This window comes from Coprinopsis cinerea (genome assembly GCF_000182895.1).
Source record: "Coprinopsis cinerea okayama7#130 chromosome 11 map unlocalized cont3.11, whole genome shotgun sequence".
Lineage (NCBI taxonomy): Eukaryota > Fungi > Basidiomycota > Agaricomycetes > Agaricales > Psathyrellaceae > Coprinopsis > Coprinopsis cinerea.
The window spans coordinates 670562-694681 of record NW_003307534.1 but is presented as its reverse complement, the minus strand read 5'-3'; the positions used below and the strand labels follow the sequence as shown (position 1 = coordinate 694681).

The following is a 24120-nucleotide window of genomic DNA, read 5'->3' as shown; positions in this document are numbered from 1 at the left end:
AAGTGATATTGCTTAGATATCCCAGATTTAAGGACACACACAATGTTCGTTTGTCACTTCTTCCATTCTCCTCCTTGTTTCCCCCATTTCAGATTCGGTGCGCGATGAAGACCCTGGGTGCTGCTGCTGTCCTCTCCCTAGCCGCCCTTGCTGAGGCGCACGTCGACCAGGATGCGGCTCGCCGACACGAAGCTCTTGCTGCCCGTCAAAACGTCCCTGATGGTGAGCCCCAGTAGCTCCCTCGATTTACAACTCGAACTGAACCATTCATGCTGTCCATTCCAGCTGAAGAAAGCTTCTCCTTCAGTCTCCGAGCCACCAATCCCACCGCTGTCCCACTCACGGGGATTCAGGTCACCGTCGTCAGCCGTGCGACTCAGCCTCTGCCTTCGACTGCCGTTCCCGGATCGACGCCCACTGTTGTGTCGGGGGCACCGAAGCTTCCTGATAGTGCGTCTTTGCTACTGGCGTTCGGGTGGTCATGTCGAGCTGACCACCTTATTTATAGTCTCCAAGTGGGATATCTCAAATTACCCACCCGAGAACGCGATCCCTCCTGTGGACTCGCCCGAGGTGAAGCAGTGGATTGAAGAGGTGAAGAACTCGGGTATCGCCATCCCCTCTTTGGAACGTACTAACCCCGGTACGCTTTCTTCCTCCTACCAATTACCACGCGCGGACTATACTGACGGCTGGATGTTACTTAGGTGGCTGCGAGGCTGTGGCCAACGCCGCGTTCAAAGCAGACGCTGCCAACCGGTGCTGGTGGACCTGCGGTGGGTGCACCGGACCCGACGACATCACCGACTGCGTCGACAAGGACCACTGGGGCCTCACCTTCGACGATGGGCCCGGCCACCACACAGCGGAACTGCTCCAATACCTCGACGAACAAAAGCTCAAGGCGACTTTCTTTGTCGTCGGTTCGCGTGTGCTCTATACACCTGATATCCTGCAAGCGCAGTATGATGGTGGACACCAGATTGCGATCCATGGATGGAGTCATAAGGAGATGACGACTTTGTCGGATGAGGAGATTATTGCTGAGCTTGGGTGGTCCAAAAAGATCATTCGGGATGCGATTGGTGTTACGCCTAATATGTGGCGGCCGCCTTATGGTGATATCGAGTGAGTGGCTCTTCGTTCATTACCCCGAAGGCTTGAGTGTCTGACCATGTTACCACAGCGATCGCGTTCGAGCCCTTTCTTTGGCTATGGGTCTCGTTCCAGTGATGTGGACGCGTACGGCTGACAGTGTCGTCTTCAACACTGAAGGTAAGACCCTAACCAGTGCTAGTATTCCTCTTCCAAGGGCTAAACCATGACCTTCACCCCACCGCAGATTTCAACATCAACAGCGGAACTTCAGTCCAAAAGGTCCTCCACAACTGGCAGACCATCCTCCAAACCGAGTCGTCGCTCAACCACGGATTCATCGTCCTCCAGCACGACCTGTGGCAACAAGGCGTCGACGTGGCCACTGGCTACATCCTACCCGACGGGCTGGCGCATCAGCCCAAGCTCACCATTGAGCCTGTGGTCACTTGCTTGAATATGCCGAATGCCAATGCGTATATTGAGACGAATGATAACAAGACCAATGCTCCGAAGGCGAAATTGCCGTCGGGTGCTGCTGGTAAGCTGAATGGGCTTGGTATGGTCGGTGGTGCGGTCGGCGTTGTTCTCGGAGCCGTAGGGTTGGCTGCTGGTCTCATTCTGTGATGATCCTTGCAGTACCAACAGGAGCGGTACATACATAGAATGAGAAGCGAGAAGCATGTCATCTCCGTCCTTGCTGTATGTAGTTCTGTAGCTTACTTGGATTCGACATAATGAAATTTTATGACAGTTACATGTGACATTGACAGAAGTTAGTTGAGAAAATGGATCGGAACGATAAGGATAAGTACAGGCAATGAAATCTACATGAAGAGCGGGACAGGAGGAAGATTATTGGATCTACTGCTGCATGACATATTTCGCTTCTGGTCTCTTCGCAATGACATACCTTGGATTTCGAGCGTCAGTCAAGTGCGTGTGTGAATGAAAGAGAGTGGCGCACCAGGCATGGATGATTCCCGGTATCCATCCCAGAATCCAAAGCAAGATGTTAATCAAGAGGTCTAAAGCGAACAGTGTGTGATCAATCCTTGGTTGACAACGTGGAGGAGGACGGCGTATACTCACCGCCTGAGCATCCCGTTTCTGTAGGTTGTTAACGACCGTTGTAAGGCATACTTTGCTTCAACATGAGGCACAGGGACTCACTTAAAAATACCGCGAATGGCGGGAGGAAACTGGAGCACCAAGAGTCAGAGAGAATGTCAAGAACGCTAGTTGATTCAGAGGACACACATTGCGACAATGTAGAGAAGCACATCTGCTCCTGAAGAGGCGGCCATTTTGAGGACCGGGCTTTAGCTTTGCGGTTGTAAAAGACTATTGGATGGGCTTTGAACCGAGGAGTAGTAACAGTTCGGAACTGGGTTGGATGTGGGCGTCTGGGACGTGGAGGACACGAAGGGAAGGTGCCGGGGTCGTTGTTCAAGATGTCTGGTATTGTGCTCCGAGTCATGAGTGAGGACCATGTCTTTGTGTAGGATTATCAATTTCAAACCTTGACTCGGGATCGAACGCGTGACGTCACCGCAAACGCGCCGCGCCTCTTGTCTGGTGAATCTCAGACCGGCTTCGTGCAGGGTCCTGAGGTTCCGCCTTGAGAGCGAAGTCAGGCAACGGTGTAAACACCTTCCTGTCATATAGAATATAGATACTTACATCATATTCATCGCTCCGACTTGCCTTGTCTTCGGTTTCAGGTGTCAGCAAGGATCCAAACTGTCTGAGGCCAAGACTGCCTTCCAGAATTGGGCGCTCGCATACCGCTTTTGGAACCCATCAAGAAGCTTTCCCCGAGGCAGGCATCCTGCCCAGGACTCGACCATGTATTGTTATGAAAGAAACACGAAATCCCTTATTCTTAGCAGATTACACAGGTATACATCGATCAACTTGCCCCTCCCCCCCCCCCCTCCAATTTGAAATTACTCTTGTTCAGCCTCATAAATCGAAAAGATCCACCGATTCACATGATGCGACAACGCCATACCGCCCTCTGCATGTAGTCCCAGCACCTCGCTTCTCCCAACGCCATCAATTGTCTCGACATCAGGCAAAGCGCTGGCCAATGCCCGTTTACATAGTGCCAGATTCTTGGCGGTGTCCGAGAGGATGTCGAGACGGATGTGCCGGAGGGACCAGCCTGAATAGAGTCGTTGGGACATTTCGGCGCACCATTTGTGCGCACGAGCCGGGTCCTGTGGAAGCGAGAGGGTTAGTATGTGCAATGGGTGACATGGGACACTGATGAAGAAGACTTACGTCTGCGCAAAGGAACGGCCCTTGCGAGCCCGAGAAGCATATACACGTTACACGGAGGTCCACCAGTTGTGTCAGTCTGGAGGATAGTAGGTCAAGTAGGGCGGGATTGAGGTGGTACACGAATATCTCGAGGTACCGCAGGTTCCAGAACCCGTCCGTCAACCTCGTAACATTCCCAATAGACAACTGCGTATGGTTCAACAACACCCTCTTCAAATTACCCCGGAACTGATGCACGTATGTGATCGTCCCTTGTCCCGACGAATCACGGAAGCCTGTAAACCCCACATCCAGTGATTCGAGAACGGGCAGTGGTACCCGGAAGACGGGGAGCTGGAAGAACGTCTCCGAGAGGAAGGTCTGTGGTTTCAAACCGACCATCCTATTGAAATGCAGGAGGAGGTCTTGTAGTTGGTTACAATGCGCCGAGAAGAATTCGTGGATCCCGGTGAGATTGATGTACTCTAGGCTGAGTGCGCAGAATATGAGGTGGAGTTTGGTGAGGCGGGGGAAGAAGCGGAGGTTGAAGAACATAGGTGAGAGGTCTGCGGTGCCGGTCTCGGGTGTAATCACTGTCAGCGACTCCAGGGAGTGGACATGACGATTGATGAAGGGAGCGAGATCTGTACACATGGGGTCGACAGGGTTGGTGGAGTAATCTGAAGCGAAGATGTGGAGTGATAGCTCGGTGAGTCGGGGAAATAGAGTGGATGAAGAGAGAAGGGCGTTGTAGCATTCAAGCGGAATCTTCAACGTCATTCGACGCAGTGAGCCTATATAGCTGGCCCATGAAGCCCGGATTGGAGGGATAGTACGTCGGAAGGCGTCCACATCGTCGTCGAGATGACAATGCAGGTCAAAGTATTCCAGGTTCTTGAGGTTGCGGAGATTGCCCAGTAATGCATTGGTCCGCCGTTTGCTGCTGCTTTTCCTCCCTGATGTTCGATCATGACTTGCCCGCAATCGAGACCGAAAATCCGTCCAAGATCGTTGCTGCTGCTTCTTCTGCTTTTGACGGTGCTCTGTGCTGTCGACGTAGGGCCGGAGGTGGAGAATGCGCACACATGCCGCAGTAGACACGTTGCTATATTATCTTTGAGTCCGTTGAGGTACTAGTGAATCTCGGACACTCACTCTAGGTCGGCGAGGGCTTCCCTTGCCAGTGGATCATCGAGGTCGTAGATATACATCGTCAACGGGTGCTGAAGCTGAGAGGTGCCCTTCCATGTTGGTCACTTTAAAGGCCCATTGACCGGTGGCAAGCAACAAATTATACTCGATATACCCCAGCTCTCCACCTTGCGTCCGGTGTAGACGTGACGTTGGTGTGAACGGACGGAGACAGATGTCGGTTTCGCTCTATACCCTCCATGACATAGTAGTATTGACGCCGCTTGTTGATACCGGCTCTGTAGCTTCTCTGAAGTCCACTTGAAGCGAATCACAAGGCTTTGACCTGTCAGACAGTCAGTGGGTGCTGGATGTTCGCTGCCAAACGGCGGGGTGCCGATTATGGCAAGAGAACTCCCCATTAGGCAAGTGGGCGCAATCGCCAAATTTGCCTCTGTTTGGATAGGCGCCGAGATATCCGCATCGAAAAGTTTAGCAGCTTCAACTGCAACCACGATGACCAGACACAGAGTATGTCCAGCGCTCTCTTCTTCTCTTATACCTTCAATTCAGTTTTCAGCCTAGAGGAAAAGGGAAAGGAAAGCGACGGGACGCCCCAGTCGACGATGGAAGGAACAACGATCTTTTGGATAAAGCCAGCTTCAAGAACGAACGGTTTTTCGCATACTACAAGGCCCAAAAGATATTGCCAGAGGAGGAATGGGAGGAATTTTTGGAGGCTATGAGGCGTCCTTTGCCGACGACATTTCGTGTTGCTGGGAGCAGACAGTGCGCAACAAATCTCTACCAGGAAAACTCATAATAACACTTTTATAGGACGGCTGCTGTGCTCAACAAGACTATCGAAGACGTCCATGTTCCAAGCTTGAGCAATGCCGAGTTTGAAGGCCAAAAGATCCCACCACCTGTCCAGATTCCCTGGTACCCGGATGGACTGGCCTGGCAATTCAACGTCCCAAAAAAGGTCCTCCGCAAACAGCCCGAATTCAAAAAATTCCATTCCTTCCTCGTTTTCGAGACAGAAGTAGGCAACATTTCGCGTCAGGAAGGGGTCAGCATGATTCCACCTCTCTTCCTCGACGTAGAGCCGCACCACAAAGTCATGGACATGTGCGCTGCCCCGGGCTCCAAGACTGCTCAGATCCTCGAAGCCTTGCACGCCCAGGACACCGTGACCTCCAGCTCCATCCCCTCTGGACTCCTCGTCGCCAACGACAGCGATAACAAGCGGACTCATCTGCTCATCCACCAATCTGCACGTCTACCAAGTCCAGCCCTGATGGTCACCAACCTCGACGCCTCCAACTACCCCTCTATCAAAATACCCACCCCTCGTGGTATGCGAACTCTCATGTTCGACCGAATCCTCTGCGACGTCCCTTGCAGCGGAGACGGTACCATGCGAAAGAACATTGGGATCTGGAAGACGTGGTCCCCGGGCGACGCCAACGGTTTGCACAGTCTCCAGGTCCGCATCCTCCTCCGCGCTATGCGACTGTTGAACTACGAACCCTCCTCCAAAATAGTCTACTCGACGTGTTCTCTGAATCCCGTGGAGAACGAAGCTGTCGTCGCAGACGCCCTCATCCAGAACCCCGACTTTGAATTGATGGACGTCTCCGATCGTTTCCCCCAACTTATCCGCCGGCCTGGTATGACAGAGTGGAGGCCAACGACGGATCGCGAATGTGAGACTACGTTCGAATCGTACGAAGAGTTCATAGCCTCGTCAAAGGTGGATGAGGCAATGAAAGCCAAGTTAAGTAGGAGTCATTGGCCGCCGGACGGAGTAGAGAAGCTGAATTTGCCGTACTGGTGCGTTGTTATTCTGCTTGTATGGTTACAGAACGGCTTACCCGCGTATAGCATGCGTATCTATCCCCACCTGCAGGACTCGGGTGGATTCTTCGTCGCCGTGCTGAGAAGGAAACCCAAACTCGCTGTTCCTACCTCGTACGTGCCAGCCTCTCTATCTCAGCGTCTCCCTAACCGCATTTCCATCTCTCAGAGACCGTAAACGCGCAGCCTCGGAAGGTGTTCAGGAGGTGGCCGCGCCTGAAACCAAGAAAGCCCGTTTGGATGACGAAGACGCTATGCAAACGGAGCTCAAGAAGGATGAATCGGATAGCCCAATGGCGGACCAAGAATCCGAAGCGACGACACCGCAAGCGGAAGAAGGTCAAGGAGCCGCGGAAAAGGAGAGAAGCAAATCCGCATCTGCTGCTGCCTCTGGGTCCGGGGCGTTCAGGGAACAACCGTACACCTACGTCTCTCCCACCGATCCTGTTCTGCTCTCTTGTCTGTAAGTCCGCTCCACCACCCCGGCTATCAAGCGGAATGCGCTAATCGGTGTCGAATGTCTAGCTCCCGCTTGCACATCAACCCATCCACCTTCCCCGTTTCCAATGTCCTCGTCCGGAACCCTGAAGGCGAAGCTGCTCGCGTCTTGTACATCTCGAACGACATCGTGAAGAGCATCATCCAGAACAACTCGTATGAGCGGTTGAGGCTTACTGCGGCTGGGACGAAGATCTTTGCGAAGCAGGAGGGCGGGAAAGGTGGGTCTTCTGTCACTACTTGTCCTTTCCATGTGACGGCTGATATATCTCGTCAACCTCTCTTCACAGCAACCGAGGCTCAATTCCGCGTGCTAGGCGAAGGATTGCCAGTCGTTCTCCCCTTTGTGGACGAGAAGACGATCATGGATGGGGACCACGAGAGTTTGAAGATTCTAGTGGAGAGTTATTACCCCCTGTGCGAGCGGCTACCGCAACCGTTTAGGAAGATGGTCGAAGATAGACGTGCGTCCCTTCATAATCCCCGTTCTCGAGGAAAACGAATGATGACGATGCCCTCCTTGTAGCATCCGGAAGCCATATCGTGCGATTCCCAAAGGGCACAACTGAGATCACCAGTCTCACTCATGATCTCGTCCTACCCATCTGGAAGTCTAACGTCTCGTTGACGTTGATGATTGATAAAAAGGCCAAAAGGTGCCTTTCACCTCCCAATTTCCTCCATCATCTGGCTTCAAATTTACTCACTGGCGTCTTCTACTTTACAGTGCCCTCAGCCTGCGGTTGTTTGGGAAGGATATCACGACCGCAGGGAAGGAGAGACAAGCTCAGATGGGCCAAAAGGACTCGGGTTCGGCTACTCCAGCTGTGAAAGACGAAACCCCGGCCGCGGTCGTGGTGGAAGAATCAGGAGCGATTGTGGTTGATGAGAGTGGGCTGAAGATGGAAGAAAAGAAAGACTGAGGCGAGGCTTATAACGTTCTAGGTGATAGGAGAAGTGAAAAGGAATATGCGAAGGCGGAGCATAGGTTGTATCATTTACAAAAAACAGGGGCACACCCCGGAGTATGTACAAAATCAAACTTGCCTCACATGGGACGGGCATGCGCCAGTTCAAATGAGATGCGGTTGAACTAAAGAGCACAGTTCTAGTCTTCGAGGTATCTTGGTGCTCCGAGTTGTGCCTGCCGGACGCAAACCGCGTCACCGTCAAGACACAAGACGTCAGGTACGTGCATGCCAGTGGCTTGTCAGTGTTGGATGCCCTTCTCACGTCGTACGCGTGACTGAGCGCCGCGCATTTGACGGGCGCTTAAGTTTCATCAGAGCTGGCTTCTCTCTCTTCAATTTACCGCCGACTCACTTATAATCTCATATGGGGTGTTGTCTCGTTGCCATTAATTTCCTATAAATATGGCACGGACGAGGATCGAACTAGTCCTTCCTCCATCTTCTTCGGGACCCTCGCCTGATGGTTCCTCTCCGCCGTTCAGATGGAATCAACGGCGACAAAAAAAGAGAAACAAAAAATCTGATGAGAGTGGGATTCGAACCCACGCCCTTTCGGACCAGATACCGTGCCTGCAATGCAGGCTGATCCTTAGTCTGGCGCCTTAGACCGCTCGGCCATCTCACCGTGTTCAACGGAGAAACAGGATCATTGACGGCAGGCGGCTGAGGACCAGCCAACCGCACCAACGTCTTGATCGCATTTGTTAAGCAGGGGGTCCCTTGTCTTCTTTGCAATGGGCCGTACATACCAGACCCTGGTTCATAGCAACTGCATCTGAGACTGGTCAGCATCACATTCCAGTGCAAGGGTAATCCGTCGACGACTCACTGATTAATACCCAGATGAAAGCTCCTGTACGCCATATTCCATATTTCTATAAAGCTGTGGTTTGTTCATTAAGCAATAATACAGGTCAATATACTCTACAATCATAACAGATTAGAAGTTTTAGTACTTTTCAAAGATGCTGCTCGTGACTCTGTCCATATGATCAGAATACCCTCGTACACCGCCCATCCAATAGCACTGCTCAACACCTTTCTCGACATCCTCAGAGAGGCACCGTCGAAGAGACCCTTTAGACCGCGCTCTCGCACAACGGCCCGTACGGTGCCAAAGAAGGATTGGTATTGGTCTTCACGACTGCGTACCTGGACGCGAGTCTTGATAACGTCGAAGGGATGCGTTGCCATCGTGGCAATGGCTCCGGCAGAAGCGGCAGAGAGACTGTGAATGAGGGGACTGCGGAGCGTGGCCGATGCCGGGAACAGACGTGCTAAAGAACCCATCGTGAACAGGCGGATGAAGGCTAGCCGAGGCAAGTTCACATACACATTTCCTGTTTGATTTTCTCATATGAGAGAATGAAAAGTCCTGCGTATGGAGCATCTCGAAGAGACGATGCCCAGAACCCTTTGAATAGTTCGGAAGGCCCAGCTTTCACCAGCGACGTGAGAGCCTGGTTGAGGCTAGTGTAGTGATACAGGTTGCTCTACGTCACAAGCGCGTCATTTAGTCATAAAAGCGCGTTCAGAAGATGGTAGGCGCACCTCGTACCGGGCCTTGAGAACAGAGAATGGGTTGAGGACGAAGCCGACCGCCACACGCGTAAAAGCCCCAGCTAGAAGGTTGCCTTGGTGGGTGAGGGTTGGGAGAACTGAACCGGAATTCTTCGCGGACGGCTTGCGTACGATGGCAAAGTAAGGTGATGTGGCCAGGAAGGCTCGCAGCTGGGTTACACCCGTCATGTATAACGCTACACCAGGTACGTTTCTGCAAAGGCGAGTTCAGAAAAGCCCTGTAAATTCTTTGGTGGACAAACCTAATTAATGACGGTGTTGTGCCTCCCCAGAGTCCCTTCCAGCCTTCGGTTCGAATGACGTTGCGAGCAACAACGAGAATAAGGGAAGGATTATGGCTGGTCGCTATACCTTGAGCATATTCCATAGGTCTTCCAGGACGGTCAACACTCACCTCGAGCGCTTCAAATTCAAGGCCTGCTCTCCTCCCTGCTGCATGCGCGTTTTCAACAAGTCGACTATGACAATTGTTAGTCCAGTTCAGTGTCCCAATTATATCTCATTCGTACATGGCTGTAGGCATACTGTCGTTGCCAAACCAGACAGAGCACCTAGCGAACGGTATTAGAAAGTCAATGACGTCGACTAGACCTGGTTGAACAACATACCTGACGCCAACTGCTGCCCGACATTGCTCATATATAAGATTCAGCCCTAGGACTCGGTAATCGAGTCGCGGTCGTTTGGAGAACGGCGGCGTCAAGAACCGGGAAAGATGAAGACCAAGTCAGAGAAGAGAAATATCCGGGCGTCAGCAGGATTTGAACTTGGTGACGTTCAGGTTCCGACATCATGACACAGCCACCATCTTATCTTATCTTCCGCGACCTCCTGGCAATGGTTAGGTTCCACGGTGACGAACGTTTGGCTCGAGAGCTTGAATTCTCACAACCATGACTAGAAATAGCATTCAGGAGGTGCTCTGTTCTCTTAATCTGACCACCAAGGTCCTACGACGTCGGGAGAAATCGTGACGACGAGCGCCAGCCATGGTGATAATCGGAGCCCTCCTTGTGCTGCTACCAAGCTTCATTACCGCATTCCCGGCGTTGCGTGAGTCACGCTGTCTCAACATACCATCCAACGATCCTAATCTCTCCGTTGGAATAGAATCGCCCGTCACTAGCGGCGTGCAAGCGCAGCTAGATCCTTACACAGCACTCGGGAAACCTCGCATCACATTCAAAGAGGATGGAACTTTCAAACTAACCGTGTTCTCCGACCTTCACTTTGGAGAAAATCCAGAAGGCCCCTGGGGAGAGGTTCAAGATTCGAATAGCACCAGATTGATGAAGAGGGTGCTGCGAGACGAGAAACCAGACTATGTGTAAGCTGCGTTTTGGTAGGCCTCGCAGGCTGTCCTCTGATCTCGACGTCGACCTAGGGTACTGAACGGCGACCTCCTGACTGGAGAGAGTACGCGACGCTCTTACCGATTCCAGACTTCTCTCTCACACCTAGCAGACACTCACAGGGAAAACTCCACTCGACTCATTGATCGCATTGTTAAACCGCTGAACCACGCCAAAGTGCCATTCTCTTCCACTCACGGGGTCCTGCTGCCATCTTTCTCCCCTCTTCTATACCACTGACATGAAGTATAGAACCATGACAATGACGTGAACATCACACACATCGAAGAGATCCTACGAGAGCAGAAGCGAGCTCCGCTCAGCTACACGAGGCTTGCTCCAAAGGGCGTTGGAGGACTGCAAGGTGAAGGGAACTATTGGGTTCCGGTAGGTCGTTGACAAAATGACGAAAAAACTCTCTTTGAATACAGTGGCTGCAGGTTTACCGCTCCAAGTATGGTGCGTACCGGCTAGTGCGTGTGTCCCAATCCCTACCTGACGTTAGATAGATTGGTCGCCGTCGCTAATCCTCTGGTTCTTCGACTCTCGAGGTATTTCCACAAGATATACGTCTCACTCCATAACTCATGCCCCAGCCAGGAGGCAGAACGCTTGCTTCTCCTGGAAACTCCTCATCATCGGTGGTCCCAATCCCAGACTGGGTCGACAACTCCGTTGTACCCTGGTTAAAGAACCAGCTCACGTTGATGGAAACAATCTGGGGTCCGTCAAAACACATTCGCAGCGCTCTCGCGTTCATGCATATTCCCCCATACGCCATCAAAGCCTTGCAATCGGGCTTGGACAGCAAGAAGAATCCAGGACAGAATGGCGAGTGTATTTTTGATTTCTCGAGAGGCAAGTTGGCACTGAATGAGAGCTTCAGCTGACCATTTGGGCGACGGATCGGTTCAAAACCCTCAAGATGAGCCGTTCTGGAATGCCCTGACCAAGATCCCGAACCTGAGGGCAATCGTCTCAGGACACGGTAAGCCACTTCCATGCATGAGCGGACGGGACTAACTAACGTCTATCGTAGACCATGGTAATGAATGGTGCGCACGCGAACCAGAGAAAGACGTGATATTCTGCTTCGACAAGCATTCAGGGTGAGAATTGAACACTCTTTAAATTCAATTGAGACGATCGAAGGCTGATCAACTGCCATTAGGTATGGAGGGTATAGTAAAGATGGGTGGGGACACGGCGTTCGAAATTTTGTATTCCGCGATGCCAATCCGCGTTCGCCCATCGATACTTGGATTCGCTTAGAAGAAGGGGAGATACGGGCAAAGGTTGTATTGGATGACAATTATGGCCGCTGATGTGGTTGCTCTGCCCTGGACTTTGGACCACATGTCCGTACGTTTGTGCCTCAAATATATGTCGTTTCTTTCCAAGTGAGCCGCGGTCTCTCCATAGCAATGTCGTGCGCGGGTGAAGGCGGTCATCTGATACCCCCAATATTTGAATGGGAGCTCGGGCTTGTCGCCCACAGATATATTTCGAAAGTGCTGGAGTCTGGGAGACGACATTGCTGGATGAAGTCGAAGTGATCTTTACATAGCGTTCAACCGGAGAGCATTGAATGTGGACCTTTCATGGGAAGCTCAAAGTTCTGCAGTAGGAATGGGAGGGCACGTCGAGAGGTATGGTTTCTGCTCACCCTTACCTCTGGACTTGGGAACTTCACGAGCGCTCGATCAAACTTGTCCTCAGCGCGGTGGGAGATATCGGCGCCATTGGACCTCATGACCTTCGTCTTTACTACAGTTTCAGGGCCTCCTTCCCCCCGACGAGGGAAACTCGGGGTCCAAGGAAACCTTGTCCGAGGTTGCCTTCAGCGTCGCCCACTACAGCGCCAAAAGAAAAACATATAAAAAGGGCCAGAAATACATGCTAGAAATGCAGAGCTAGTAGTCCATCCAACAGCATCCTCTCTTCACTCTACTACCCACAAACTCTTGATATCGAAGCACACAATTCAGTTCAACTCCTTGTTCACCCTTGCTTTGGCGGTTGTCTGTAAGCTTTCTAGCCATCTACCAAACGCATGGTTCCTGTGTAGCTCATCGTCCTTTAGACGCTGTCGCTGGAGTCTCGGCTATTCCTGTCCCCGCCAATTCTGAGCTCCAAGGACGCGAGCCTGTGGTAAGTGAGTCTGCTATACACACTCTCTAATATTAATCGCCCATGGACCTATGATCGCTCAGGCTGCTCCAGAGGCCAAGCCTTACTGTATTCTCCCGCCGCATTTCTGCATTTAAGCGAATTCGTGGAGATATCCCTTTGCTCTCTGTCTTAGTAGTTGTATTTGCAACTGAATCTAAAGATTGTGTGTATTTCTAGTGTTTGAACAACTTCGAGCCCCTGTCCCCTAGTACGGGGTTGATCCGCGATCTGCGCGTGTGTGCTTGGCGCTTATTGGAGGGGAGTTCCATCCCGGCTGCAAGCTTCTCGCTGGTCTTTCCGTCTTCGCCTGTACACACGTAGCGAGGCCGTTCATAAATTCAAGCAGCGGGACTGTTGGGTTTTGTCCGTTTTTAGAGCTAATACTCCCGCATCATATACGGAGATCAACGCGTATTTCAGTCGCCACCTGCAAACCCAAGACTTCAAGAGTTTACTCGATACGAGATTCGTAGACACCGTTGCACTCGGTGTACATGTTGATTTGAACTATCACCCGGTTTTGTCGCTCTTTCACATTACGAGTGTTCGCCACCACACTCCTAACGTAAGGCGCCTGGCCCTCACAGGAATGTCGGTGCACCCTTTTGGACGCTCCTTTGTCTGCAGGCTGTATGTTGCATCATGGACATCATCAGCGATACGGGACTCCCGCCCACAGTACGACACGCTCTGACTAGGGAAATTTGGTGGTTTTGGACAGAAAGTAATCGACCACCGTTCTGTGCACGCTGACATTGTCCGGGCTTAGAGCACTTTCAGAATACATATCTGCAGAGACTTGTCCGCCCTAACCTTTTTATCTATACACCATTGGAATACCACGGTCCAGAGGTCCGCTGTCCGGAGGAGGCCAGAAATGACCACACAATTTCTGCTTTTGGAAGCAACAAAGGGCTTACGTTGGCGAGGGCTACTACCAATGCGCCTGGCCGCCGCCCAGATTGCCCATAAACAGAGCATAGATATCTAGCGGCTTCTACAGTATGTAAGTACTAGGGCCTACAGGCGAGGGTCGCGCACCGAAATAATGTACAATTTCGGACAGTTATGCAGTCTCCAGTTTCGCTATGGGCACATGCGACCACAGGAATAGACGCTGGTTGCCATTATTTCGAGATACTGAATTAAAAAGTTTGGTTAATGTGTATAACTGCAGTTCGAAACCGAAACGGTGGCACGAAAGGTGAGCTCATCCCTTCCGTTAACCGTGTACTGCAGCATGATATGAGGGCAGTGAGACTCAAGGCCAGGGGCTCACGCCTACTCCAGAAAATGTATTTAAGGGCTTCCTAACCTTCTACTAACCTCAGTCTAACAAGGCCTCTCAGCACTCCTCAGCCGCCCTCATCGAAGCTTCGATCAAACTCGTTGTCAAAATGAAGTTCCTTTCCACCCTCATTATCCTTATCTCTGGTATGTTCAGTCTTGCGTCTGGCATCTCTGCAGGCCATTGACCTAGCATACTCCGCAGCTACCGCCATTGCCCTGGCGTCTCCTATCGAAATCCTAGATGTCGCCGCTCGTAGCCCAGAGGTACGATCTCGCATTTTATAAAGCAATTCCGTGGCCACTGACCGATAGGTTAGGCCGCTCCAAGTCCTCAGTGTCCCAGAAAGAACTGTCATTGAAAGACTATATATTCTACATCACATCCCTAATGCTCTTCCACTGTTTCTACGGCCGAGTATGTGGCCAAGTTTCAATCGAGTGATGTAGTACTACGGTGTTGCCAGAAAATCATTTGCTCAAATTTATCAAGATAAATTTCGGTTATTCAGAGTCATTATACAAGCCTCACTTTGACGCGTTCGGGGCTTGCAACCAAGGACAGCTCTATTTGAAGTTCTTGAGGGCGCAGCAGCTGCCATGCTAACGTTAGGCGCCCTAATTGAATCGGAGTTTCGATTCTCTCCGAGTCGCCACGGTGTCCCGTCGCGGCTCTCTCGCATGAACCACAAACCACGCTGTTGAGCAAACGGCTGTTGCTTTGGACCACAATGAACGCCCTTTACAGCTCAGACAACGACTCATAAATGCCAACGCCACTGTGTATCGATTCTGCGTCTCCAGGCCTACTGCGGATAAACCGCAATCAACCCGACCAGCCACTGGCTCTTGTATGTTTGAAGGGCGACAAAGGGACAGCAGAACAGCCGTCGTCTATGCAACGGAATGCCACAGTCAGGGTACAGTTCCAAAGGCCGCTATCTCTTTCAACTGTCGATCGCCGTTTTCCTGATAAATAGGGCGGAGGATTTGGGCGGGATTCACTTTCCACAAGACATTTTTGGCGGCGACCTCGAGCTCTAACTTAACTTTAGCGACAGAACGACAATTGCAGACCCTTGTATACCTGACAATATCCCCAGGCCCATGGCTACTCTACCACATATCGAGATGACGTCCCTCGTAGTACGTACCACCAGTCGATTTTTCTCCTTGGCCGCGCTGACCCCAAGCTCATCATCCAAGGACGATCTCGAGCCAATTTTGCAATCCAACTATGGATATGGAAGCGTGTACCACTACACAGAGACGTTCATCGATGCTCCAGACCCCTGTTTGACGATCGAAGGCGTCGGAACCCTCAAATATCCTTTGGACGAAGCCGAAGCGGATATGATCAAATCAGCCCCGTACACGCCCTGTGCAGGTGGTGGACGACGTCTCGACCCGAAAGCGGTTTCTATCAGCAACGACTTGCTGCTTTGGCTCCGCGACACGGTTTTGGAACCTGTATGTGACACTTTGCATATCCCGGATACGGAAGAGGAGGAACCGCATCTGCGGCTTCACAGTGTCGTGTTCTATCCCCAGGGCTCAAGGTACGCTTGGCATGAATACGCTAAATTGGATTTCACTGAATACAGCCTGGCAGATATCTCTCGAACGAGCGGTACGTTGCTCGAGCGCGAGACTAAACCATGTCGATTGAATATCCATCACCAAAGGTCCAACATCCCGGATGACGCAGTCGCCTCGGTGGCCGTTGCACTCTACTCTTCCCACTGCGAAGGAGGAGAGCTGACGTTCAAGTGGGGCGATATGAAGGCAACGCTCGGAGAATTCGAACCTGAACAAGCGAAGGGCCCAGTACATACCCGCGTCATTGGCTGCTTCATCGACACTCAGCAAATCATGGAACCGATCACCTCTGGATACCAACTCATCCTTTCCTACGACCTTATCCATCCCTCTCCCGAGGTTACCCGCTCAGCGCTGATAGACTCGGCCGACGTCGAGGACGACTTCCGTGAGATTCTACGTCGATGGTCGACGCAGCAGTACATGCTCGGCGTCCCGTCTCCACCCCTGGTGGTTCACAACCTAGGACCACATACACTGTACGACCCAAAGGCACTTGCGCAATGGGGCATGAAGGTCCTGAAAGGACCCGATACTCCCAAAGTTGCTTGCTTGCAGCCCATAGTGGAAGAATTGGGTTTCAAGATCGGCTTTGCTACGCTCACGCTCAACCGTGGCATGGGTCCAGAGACATGCGACTGCGAAGCCTCCAAAGCGTGTGACGCCTGCGCTGCCTCCGGTCACTACACAGACAGCTACTACCTATCAGGAATGGTCGGACTGGACGGACAAGAATTGTTTGGCCCTGGACTTTACCAGTCGAACCCCAACCCTTTGGTTTCGGAACTCGCTATTATCCCATCTGTAGAACCCTATGAAACGCATGACTTTCCCCCACTAGCCGCGGTAAGTAATCCCTTGTCGAGACGCATATCACTGTTGACTTTTGGTCTAGGATGTCAGTCGCACCATCAGTAAGTGAATTCTACTCGCCGCTATGTCATCCCATTAATTCTTTTGGACAGAGATTACTACCACCGCACTCCTCCTTTTCGACGGCCGAGACGAGTCATTCATCAAGTTTCACCTCAACGGCGGAATCCCGTTGAGCTGGTACAAGTCAGATACCTTCAACCGAATTCTTTCATACTCCTCCACCGATCACGCCAAAGACATTGCCTTGAACGTTCTACGGGCCTTCCAAGACCCCGTTCTTTCACTTTCCCGCCCCTTTCCGCTTTACCCCAGAGCTACTGCGCTGACACTGATGAGCAAGGCGATTCGTTGGCATGATTTTCCAATCTGGGAGAAATCTGCTGCTCTTGTTGATTATTTCATCCCTGCTATCGAGCTCGAAGGAATCAAGAAAGCGCTGATGGAATTTGGACTCGATGTGATGCGGGAGACGTAAGTGTATCTTTAACTTCCGCCCGCCTTGTTGCCTTTCTTACACTTTCGTGTTCGTCCCGTTCCTTCAGGTTATTTGTGCTGATCGACAACAACTACTGCTTCACGACACGACTTGACCTGATCAAGGCTGTCTCATCACTGTTCCAACACAGCCTTGCAAAGCGCCTCTGCGACGCCCTTTACTCGCACGCGATGAGGACATATAACGCCGGCGATCCTGGCGACGCTGCCGCGCTGGTGGAAGCGATGCACAACTTCGACAATGGTTCGAAGATCATGCTTGACATGTGAGTTCTCTCTGTCACCCTTCTCAATGTCAGGTGTATTTACATCATCAAGTGTTATACCCAGGCACCTTGGCCAGGCGGAACCTGCATTTTGGATGCAGCTCGCCCTCTACTTGCATGCCAGATTGATTCTCAACCAGGAACAAGAGGCCAGAAACCGTCTGCCCTTGGACAAACTCATTGATCGATGTGTACATGCTTGCCTTCCGTTGTGGACACCTTTCAGAGACATCTGACAGGAGTGCGTTTCAACTTCTCTTCAAGGACACTTACTTTATGGACGATTTCTGCTGTGTTTCTATACTTCGGGTAATCTTCCTACATGGACATTACGGTCGTTTTGGCTTCTCTACTTTATTGTATGCTATAATAATTGCTTTTGGTGTTACCGTCCTGCCACCGTGTCCGTCTTCTTCCACTTCCATCTTATTTCAAACTTCTCTCCTACTTGCAGCGGTGCCGGGGCACAAGCTCAAAGCGGAAAAAGTGCCTGACAATGTCTGTGAGGCATCCCAGACTCGTCCCCACAATTCTGGCATTGGCTGCGATGTTTCCCTCGAGAGCGACGTCCGAAACGTCCGAACCAAGAGCTGCAAACCCCAACGCAATCCTCTCACCACATTTCGCAGTTCACGGGACCTTCGAGGTCCTTCTTTCGAGGCTTTTAGGGGAGATTCGACACGTCGAGGCGGGGCTAGGCAAAGCATGGGTGGGGCACATGCGGGGGTGGCTGTTCAAGGGAAAATCAGGGCCCGTGTCCGCCGTCTGCTCCGTTGCTGGATCAATCCGTTGACAAGCCCCCATCACCATCGCAGGTCAGCATCACGACATCGGGACATCGCGTATGACGTCGGGATGTCGGGTCAAGTGTTCCGGATTGCTTCTTTAGGCATTTGTACCGCGCGCTTTGGGTCGGATTCGGAGCTTGTCGAAGCTCTGTCCCCCCGGACTTGCAGTGTGAAGAGTAGGCGCTTGACCCCTTTTGTGTCTTCTACACGTTGGTTGGGTGCTCACGGGGTCACCACCATGGACTATTTCTCTGCTAGCTGTGATTGATCCATTAGGTTGTATGAGAGAGTTGTAAGGGCACCCCAGATGTTCGGAGGGTGGTTTTGTTGTTGGTCGACGCCCGTATATGGGGATCAGCGTACATCAGGACATGGATTTCCAAGGGTCGGTTTGTGTGGAGATTCCCGAACAGATTTGAGAATGTGGATTCTGGAAGGTTCCGCTGCTTTTCCGACGGTGTATGTATCATGTCGTCAGTAGTCGGCCCAGTGACTCAGTGGACTCTTCGAATTATGAATGCAATTGGAGTTCACTCCTAGGGGCGGTGGAGGATCATAGTCATAGTGGCACCGTCGAGGAAGACGGAACTAATCATTGAATTTATACGAAGCCTTGAGAGTTGACGGGCTACATGGAGCAGAAGGTTCCATGCCAAGTGCTGATTCACTTCTCGGAGTATACGTACTCAATAGTAAGAGGAGATTGCGTTGGAAAGATTCGAAAGAGCGTCAGAACGTAACCCTTAAGGGAGATTTAGTGAGATATCTCGGAACACGTTCGCCAGAACAGGGTGGTGCTCGTGAGGTTCTTGACAGAGTAGCCATAGAGTTGTATAGAGAACTGAGATTGAATGGGTGCCAAGAGATAAGAGGGGAAATCTCACCTGCAGATAGTGGAGACTCGTATTAGACGCTGGTAAGTTCCCTCTTGAGCGTAATCAAACGTGTCGAAGCTACTTTGAAGGGAGGCTGGCAAAAGACTAAAAATAGTTGACCTATTCGCGTGGAGCTAGGAGAGATAAGCATCTTTCGGTTATGGATAACCAGTGGCAAAGGAGAACTAGAGCACAGATAGATGAGGGATTGCCAGATCTTTGGATACTGAGCATGCTGAAGACCGTGGGTGTCGTCACGATGAACGTTGGTATGTCCGTTACGAACAGAATCAACCATCCTTGAAAGTCGGGAGAACTCTTCGGAGGGTCCGATTACAACTTCCGGTCTATTAACATGAGAAGAAAGACACGGCCAACGAGGCCAGGACAGGAACCGCGTCAGAGTGGGTTTTAAACGTCGAACGAAGTCCTCTCATTGGCCTATCGCACCCTATCGCGGCCAGTGCGGCTTGAGAAGCTTTGTTACTCCCTTTTCCATGGTATGCCAGGTATTTGGGCAGGCATAGTGCATTGAAAAACGGTGCGATTCCTCGGAGTGCTTTGGCCAAGGGTCACAGGACAGCGAGGTCCAGGTGTGGCACCAAGTGGAGAAAGGAACGATGAGGAGACATCGGTGAGACATTGCCATGACGAAAAATACCCTTTCCGTTAGAAAGGTGTACATTCGAGACCTTGTGATGCGCATCCGCCGCAACAAGAATAATCCAAGTCCCTCCCGAGTGGACAAATTTGAAGAGGGGTCGAGGGGCAATAATGATTAGTTGGAGGTTAGTCATTGGCAATGGAAGGAACTAGAGGCATTAGCCCCAAACTGCAGTGCAAATGGGACTTGTGTGCCCTGTGGTGTACACGGCTCGATCGTATACTTCCGCTAAGGGAAAGAGATATCGTCACCGGGATGCCGATTGCATCTGAGCCGGGGCAATATATAAGGAAGTCTGATTTTTTCGAGTTCCGGTTTCTCTTCCTTCCCTTCCCCGCAACGAACACCAGCAAAAAGTCTACAACTCTTCTTTCGTATGGTGCATGGGTGTTCTCGACATGCTTCACATCGATCCTTGCTCGAATGCGGTTGAGCACGGTCTCGCAAACATCTACAAACAAGCCATCACTGGAAACAATTCCCTGCGCGTCAATTTTGATTACAAGTGCGTATTATTTCTCTTCATCCTTCATCGTCCAGAAATCTTTTTGTCTTGCTCGGAACCACACAGTCCTGACATTTTCTGCAGTGCCGCGTTGGCCAGGCTAAGCAGTCTTGGTTCCTCCAGTTCCGGATCGAACTCCGTTGCAGTTTCATCAAGTCTGAAAGGAGAATCGTCCGAAACGAGCGTTGATAAGAACGGTCATCTGGACACGACGACAGCGACCCCGGCCTCCACTGACAACGACCACCCTGTGATGAAGAAGAGTGGTCAAAAACACCTATTCAACCTCGTCGACGCTTCAAAAACTCAGGACAACCCACAACCTGCAAAAAATCCGTCACCAGCAACGGTACCACCAGCACCACCTGCCAGAGAACCCTTGGAGTGGGATTGGGATATCGAACATGAAGACAGGAAACGAGAAAAGGAGAGAGATGCCACCTTGTTCCCCCGTGAAACCCCATTTGAGGTTGACCGGAGGCTGCTCAAGGATGTGGTCAGGGAGAAGATGGGTGTCGAGGTTGGGAGAATCAAATTCTTGAGTGCTGGTGCGTCGCTTTGCCTTTACCTTTGATCTTTTAAGCTCATACCGCGCCCAGGAACTTTCCACAAGGTTGACACGTCGACTTTTTCCTGATTTTCTGCCAGCTGACACCGTTACAGGCCTACCTCATCATCCTAGTGAACCACGAAGAACTCGTCGCCAGGGTCGCCAGGCGATTCATGCCCCGCCTCAAGGTCGAGTCTGAGGTGGCAACGATAAGCTATCTGCGCCAAAAGACCAACGTCCCCGTCCCCAAGGTCTACCACTACGACTCGAACCCATATAACCGGTTAGGGGGCGAATTTATCCTCATGTCCAAGGTACGCCAATTGTCCCTACCGCGTACCTTCTTTGGCTCAGTCACGTGCTGTGAAGGCACCGGGCATTCCTCTATCACGCGTTTACCATGGCCTCGCCTACAACGATCTCGTCAAGCTTGTCAAGAACCTGGCCAGGATCGTGCTTCCCCTCTTCGCCCACCGCTTCTCTGATATCGGCTCCTTATACTTTGGACCCGACCCTCGAGCAAATGTAGCCTCCGGAACCCCGACTCCCAAAGAGACCCAACAGCACTATTCCGGCTTCCCGTTTTCGCCTACTCTGGGCATGATGACCAAGTCCCCCTCCACCCAATCGGTTCACACCCTCTCCCACCAATTTCATGTGGGACCAATCATCTCGTGGCCCTTCTTTGGTTCTAACAGGGGAGAGCTCGTTCACCCAACGGAAATGAATCGTGGGCCATGGCCAACGCTCAAGTCCTACCTCGAGTCGTGTGTCGATCGAGAAATCAAGGGTGTTATTCGAGAGAATGAGGGTCGATCAGCGCCGCACCGGCTGCATCTCGATCCTGACGAGATTCGTTCCTCGAGGCATCACAAGATGCGGGCTGTCCCCGGAGACGAGAGTGATGATTCGGACGAGTACAGTGATTACGAGGATGCCGACGAGGATTCGGAATGGCCGGGCAGTAGCATCTACTCTGATTTCCGGAGGATGCAGCGTACCACTTTCTTGGTTGCACATATGAACCAGCGAGAGGAGGCTGTCCGGAAAGAGATGGGGCGGTGGAAGAGCGTCATGGAGAGGCTAGTCGATCAAGTCGAGAAGGACGGCCACCGTGAAGAGTTTGGATTGGACTGCCACGACCTTTCCCTCGAGAATGTCTTCGTCGACCCTGAAGACAACACCAAGATCGTAAGTAACCGACCCCTATTCATATGCGATGGTTAACCAATCTAATCACTCTTTTGGTTCTTTTTCGTTGCCACGTTGTAGACATGCATCATTGACTGGGAATCGACGACGACGCGACCACTCTGGGCCTGCGCCCATGTTCCAGCTTGCATCCAGTCCAGCGCGTTTGTGTCCAAGTTGTTCCGGGAAGCTGTCGCCGAGCTTCCCTCCGACCCTACATTCCGAGTTTCGCTACCACAGAACGGGCGGACAGTCGACCCTGCGCACTTGTGTCGGGAATGGCTGTATTACGAGGCGGCTGGAGCCCGGCTTCGCATGGCCCATCGATGTGCGGAGTGGGATGGATGGGAAGAGGGGTTGGTGGATAGTATCCTTGGACCTGAAGAGTTCGAATCCGAGTGGTTCAAGCCCGGAGCCAACGAGTACGATATGGAGGATCTAAAAGCTATGATCGCTTCTCCGCACGGCGAAGAGCACCAGGAACTCAACGGGCGAAGTTCGAGTGGACGCTTGTCTGGGTCTTCGAAATCGTCGAAAGCGAGTTCGTCTCGCTCGCCGGCAGCGCGGAATCGGAGTACGACCAGCTCTTCGAAGGAGTTGATGCTTTCGCCCAAGCTCACCGACGTCAAGAACGCTGTGAAGAATGGTGTGAATGGAGGGGGTATGGGCAAGTTGCCGCCATTATTGCAGGAGCAGCAGAGGGAGAAGATGCTGAACCAGACGGGGGATATTTGTGGAGGGCGGGGCGGGGAGTTGGGGTTGAGGTTGGAGGCTTGGTTGTGTGAGAAGGAGAAGGGGCCGAAGAGGTGGAAGGGTGACGGCGATGAGGGTGGGGATGGGGATGATGAGAGTGAGGTGCAGTCGCCGATGACTGCTGGTGCTCATGGTGCCCAGACGGTTCACTCGGTGCTGACCCCGAGGTTTGAGCGATAGGAAGGGGGGCGTGTGGATGAACGACTCGGCCCTGTTCTGGTTCGGGATCGAGACCCGGCCTGACTTCTACCTCTTTGCCTTCCATCTCATATGCGAAAGATAGAAGGAAGGAACGGACGAACGAACGACCGAATGAACGCTTTCATTGGCGCTGTTCTAAGTTCTGGTTGGTTGACGAACTGTTATTTTATTTATCCTCATCATCATTGCTTGCATTGTTTCAACTCTCGTTTTTCGCATTGGCATTCAACTGTTCATGATTGTTAACGTTCACTTCACGTATTTTGGTTGGGGGTTACCTTTCGTCCATTCTTTCCTCTTCAGTCTTCTTCGTCCATCGTCTTTCGGCATTGGCATCGTCATCTTCCGTCGTTGTCTTCGCATCATCGTCGGTTATTATTTCTTGGTTGTTGAATCATTTAAACTTGTCCCTGGTTTTTGTCTCATGTCGGCTACACGTTCAACATTCGCTGTGACACTGGGTTTCTTTTTTCCCCTCTCGTTCGCCGGGTAGATTAGCCTCGCCTTATATTTTTCACGCGAAGGTTATCTACGTAGCGTTTTTGCTTGCGTTGGCCATATAGGCACACATACATATACATTTTTACGAGTATTTTTTGTTGCTTTTGACGAGTGTCTTTTGGCGGTGGTTGGGTGGAGTGGTTTGTGGAGAGGAGGTGGGGGTGGAGGTGGACGGAGGAGGCAGATCTGAGGATACAGTCCAACTGGCGGGAGCAAGGAAACTAAGAAGTCCATATCAAATCAAATCAAGTCTCAATCTCAAGTTTTTTCATCTACCACTACTATCTCTACTACTCATTTTATTGCTCTAGTGTTTTTTTCGGCGTATACGTACGCCTTGTAGCTCTTTTAGCATCGCATTATAAATCAATTTTATCATGGTTAGCTTGGTTCCGTAGGGTGATTTTCGCTTGTCCCTTTGTATGATTGGGGTTCGTTGGGAGTCTGGTGCAAGCCTGGGGATATAATGTCTTCGAGGGATGACGTATGACGGACGCGACGGGCGCTTGTACGAGTAGGCTAGATGGGGGAGTTCTTCAGACTTCCATTCCGGAGGTCAAAGTTAGTGGACATGCGCGGTACGCTAGAGTGCTTCTATCTCGTGGTTTCTTTTATACCCACGAGCAGTGGCTGTCTCTCATCGT

General features: G+C 51.6%; 9 protein-coding genes and 1 non-coding gene across 10 annotated transcripts; 6 read left to right on the top strand and 4 right to left on the bottom strand.

The window, feature by feature from the left end:
- Window positions 1–42: 42 nt before the first annotated feature.
- CC1G_15683 (chitin deacetylase) lies at window positions 43–1722 on the top strand (the record flags this gene model as incomplete). The annotated part of the gene is made up of 7 exons (XM_002910208.1): window positions 43–48; window positions 93–222; window positions 286–450; window positions 509–643; window positions 708–1128; window positions 1187–1275; window positions 1313–1722. The coding sequence occupies 7 exons, from the start codon at window positions 43–45 to the stop codon at window positions 1720–1722; spliced, it is 1356 nt and encodes a 451-aa protein (XP_002910254.1).
- A 237-nt stretch (window positions 1723–1959) lies between these two features.
- CC1G_10973 (hypothetical protein) lies at window positions 1960–2402 on the bottom strand (the record flags this gene model as incomplete). Its single annotated transcript, XM_001840258.1, has 5 exons — window positions 1960–2008; window positions 2063–2123; window positions 2188–2205; window positions 2269–2297; window positions 2356–2402. The coding sequence occupies 5 exons, from the start codon at window positions 2400–2402 to the stop codon at window positions 1960–1962; spliced, it is 204 nt and encodes a 67-aa protein (XP_001840310.1).
- A 642-nt stretch (window positions 2403–3044) lies between these two features.
- Window positions 3045–4571, bottom strand: CC1G_10972 (hypothetical protein; the record flags this gene model as incomplete). Its single annotated transcript, XM_001840257.1, has 3 exons — window positions 3045–3317; window positions 3382–4465; window positions 4516–4571. The coding sequence occupies 3 exons, from the start codon at window positions 4569–4571 to the stop codon at window positions 3045–3047; spliced, it is 1413 nt and encodes a 470-aa protein (XP_001840309.1).
- A 436-nt stretch (window positions 4572–5007) lies between these two features.
- CC1G_10971 (tRNA (cytosine-5-)-methyltransferase) lies at window positions 5008–7772 on the top strand (the record flags this gene model as incomplete). Its single annotated transcript, XM_001840256.1, has 9 exons — window positions 5008–5022; window positions 5072–5280; window positions 5329–6327; window positions 6379–6465; window positions 6521–6814; window positions 6877–7070; window positions 7140–7313; window positions 7376–7505; window positions 7577–7772. 9 exons carry the CDS (start codon window positions 5008–5010, stop codon window positions 7770–7772), a joined length of 2298 nt encoding a protein of 765 aa, XP_001840308.1.
- A 569-nt stretch (window positions 7773–8341) lies between these two features.
- CC1G_20230 lies at window positions 8342–8445 on the bottom strand. The gene has a single exon. It is a non-coding gene; the product is annotated as a tRNA-Leu (tRNA).
- A 250-nt stretch (window positions 8446–8695) lies between these two features.
- On the bottom strand, window positions 8696–10040 carry CC1G_10970 (hypothetical protein; the record flags this gene model as incomplete). Its single annotated transcript, XM_001840255.2, has 8 exons — window positions 8696–8703; window positions 8777–9097; window positions 9154–9313; window positions 9372–9594; window positions 9644–9739; window positions 9796–9859; window positions 9911–9952; window positions 10010–10040. The coding sequence occupies 8 exons, from the start codon at window positions 10038–10040 to the stop codon at window positions 8696–8698; spliced, it is 945 nt and encodes a 314-aa protein (XP_001840307.2).
- A 350-nt stretch (window positions 10041–10390) lies between these two features.
- Window positions 10391–12078, top strand: CC1G_10969 (hypothetical protein; the record flags this gene model as incomplete). Its single annotated transcript, XM_001840254.2, has 11 exons — window positions 10391–10454; window positions 10512–10728; window positions 10786–10817; window positions 10866–10954; window positions 11006–11140; window positions 11194–11212; window positions 11263–11304; window positions 11354–11590; window positions 11640–11741; window positions 11793–11862; window positions 11925–12078. The coding sequence occupies 11 exons, from the start codon at window positions 10391–10393 to the stop codon at window positions 12076–12078; spliced, it is 1161 nt and encodes a 386-aa protein (XP_001840306.2).
- Window positions 12079–13567: 1489 nt separating this feature from the next.
- Window positions 13568–14574, top strand: CC1G_15682 (hypothetical protein; the record flags this gene model as incomplete). The annotated part of the gene is made up of 4 exons (XM_002910207.1): window positions 13568–13603; window positions 14257–14359; window positions 14418–14479; window positions 14533–14574. 4 exons carry the CDS (start codon window positions 13568–13570, stop codon window positions 14572–14574), a joined length of 243 nt encoding a protein of 80 aa, XP_002910253.1.
- Window positions 14575–15319: 745 nt separating this feature from the next.
- CC1G_10968 (hypothetical protein) lies at window positions 15320–17684 on the top strand (the record flags this gene model as incomplete). The annotated part of the gene is made up of 8 exons (XM_001840253.1): window positions 15320–15358; window positions 15419–15771; window positions 15825–15842; window positions 15898–16657; window positions 16707–16725; window positions 16777–17158; window positions 17230–17448; window positions 17513–17684. 8 exons carry the CDS (start codon window positions 15320–15322, stop codon window positions 17682–17684), a joined length of 1962 nt encoding a protein of 653 aa, XP_001840305.1.
- Window positions 17685–20173: 2489 nt separating this feature from the next.
- On the top strand, window positions 20174–23601 carry CC1G_10967 (protein kinase subdomain-containing protein PKL/CAK/Fmp29; the record flags this gene model as incomplete). The annotated part of the gene is made up of 6 exons (XM_001840252.2): window positions 20174–20280; window positions 20365–20828; window positions 20880–20893; window positions 20944–21144; window positions 21200–22021; window positions 22103–23601. The coding sequence occupies 6 exons, from the start codon at window positions 20174–20176 to the stop codon at window positions 22952–22954; spliced, it is 2460 nt and encodes an 819-aa protein (XP_001840304.2). The 3' UTR covers window positions 22955–23601.
- Window positions 23602–24120: the final 519 nt, after the last annotated feature.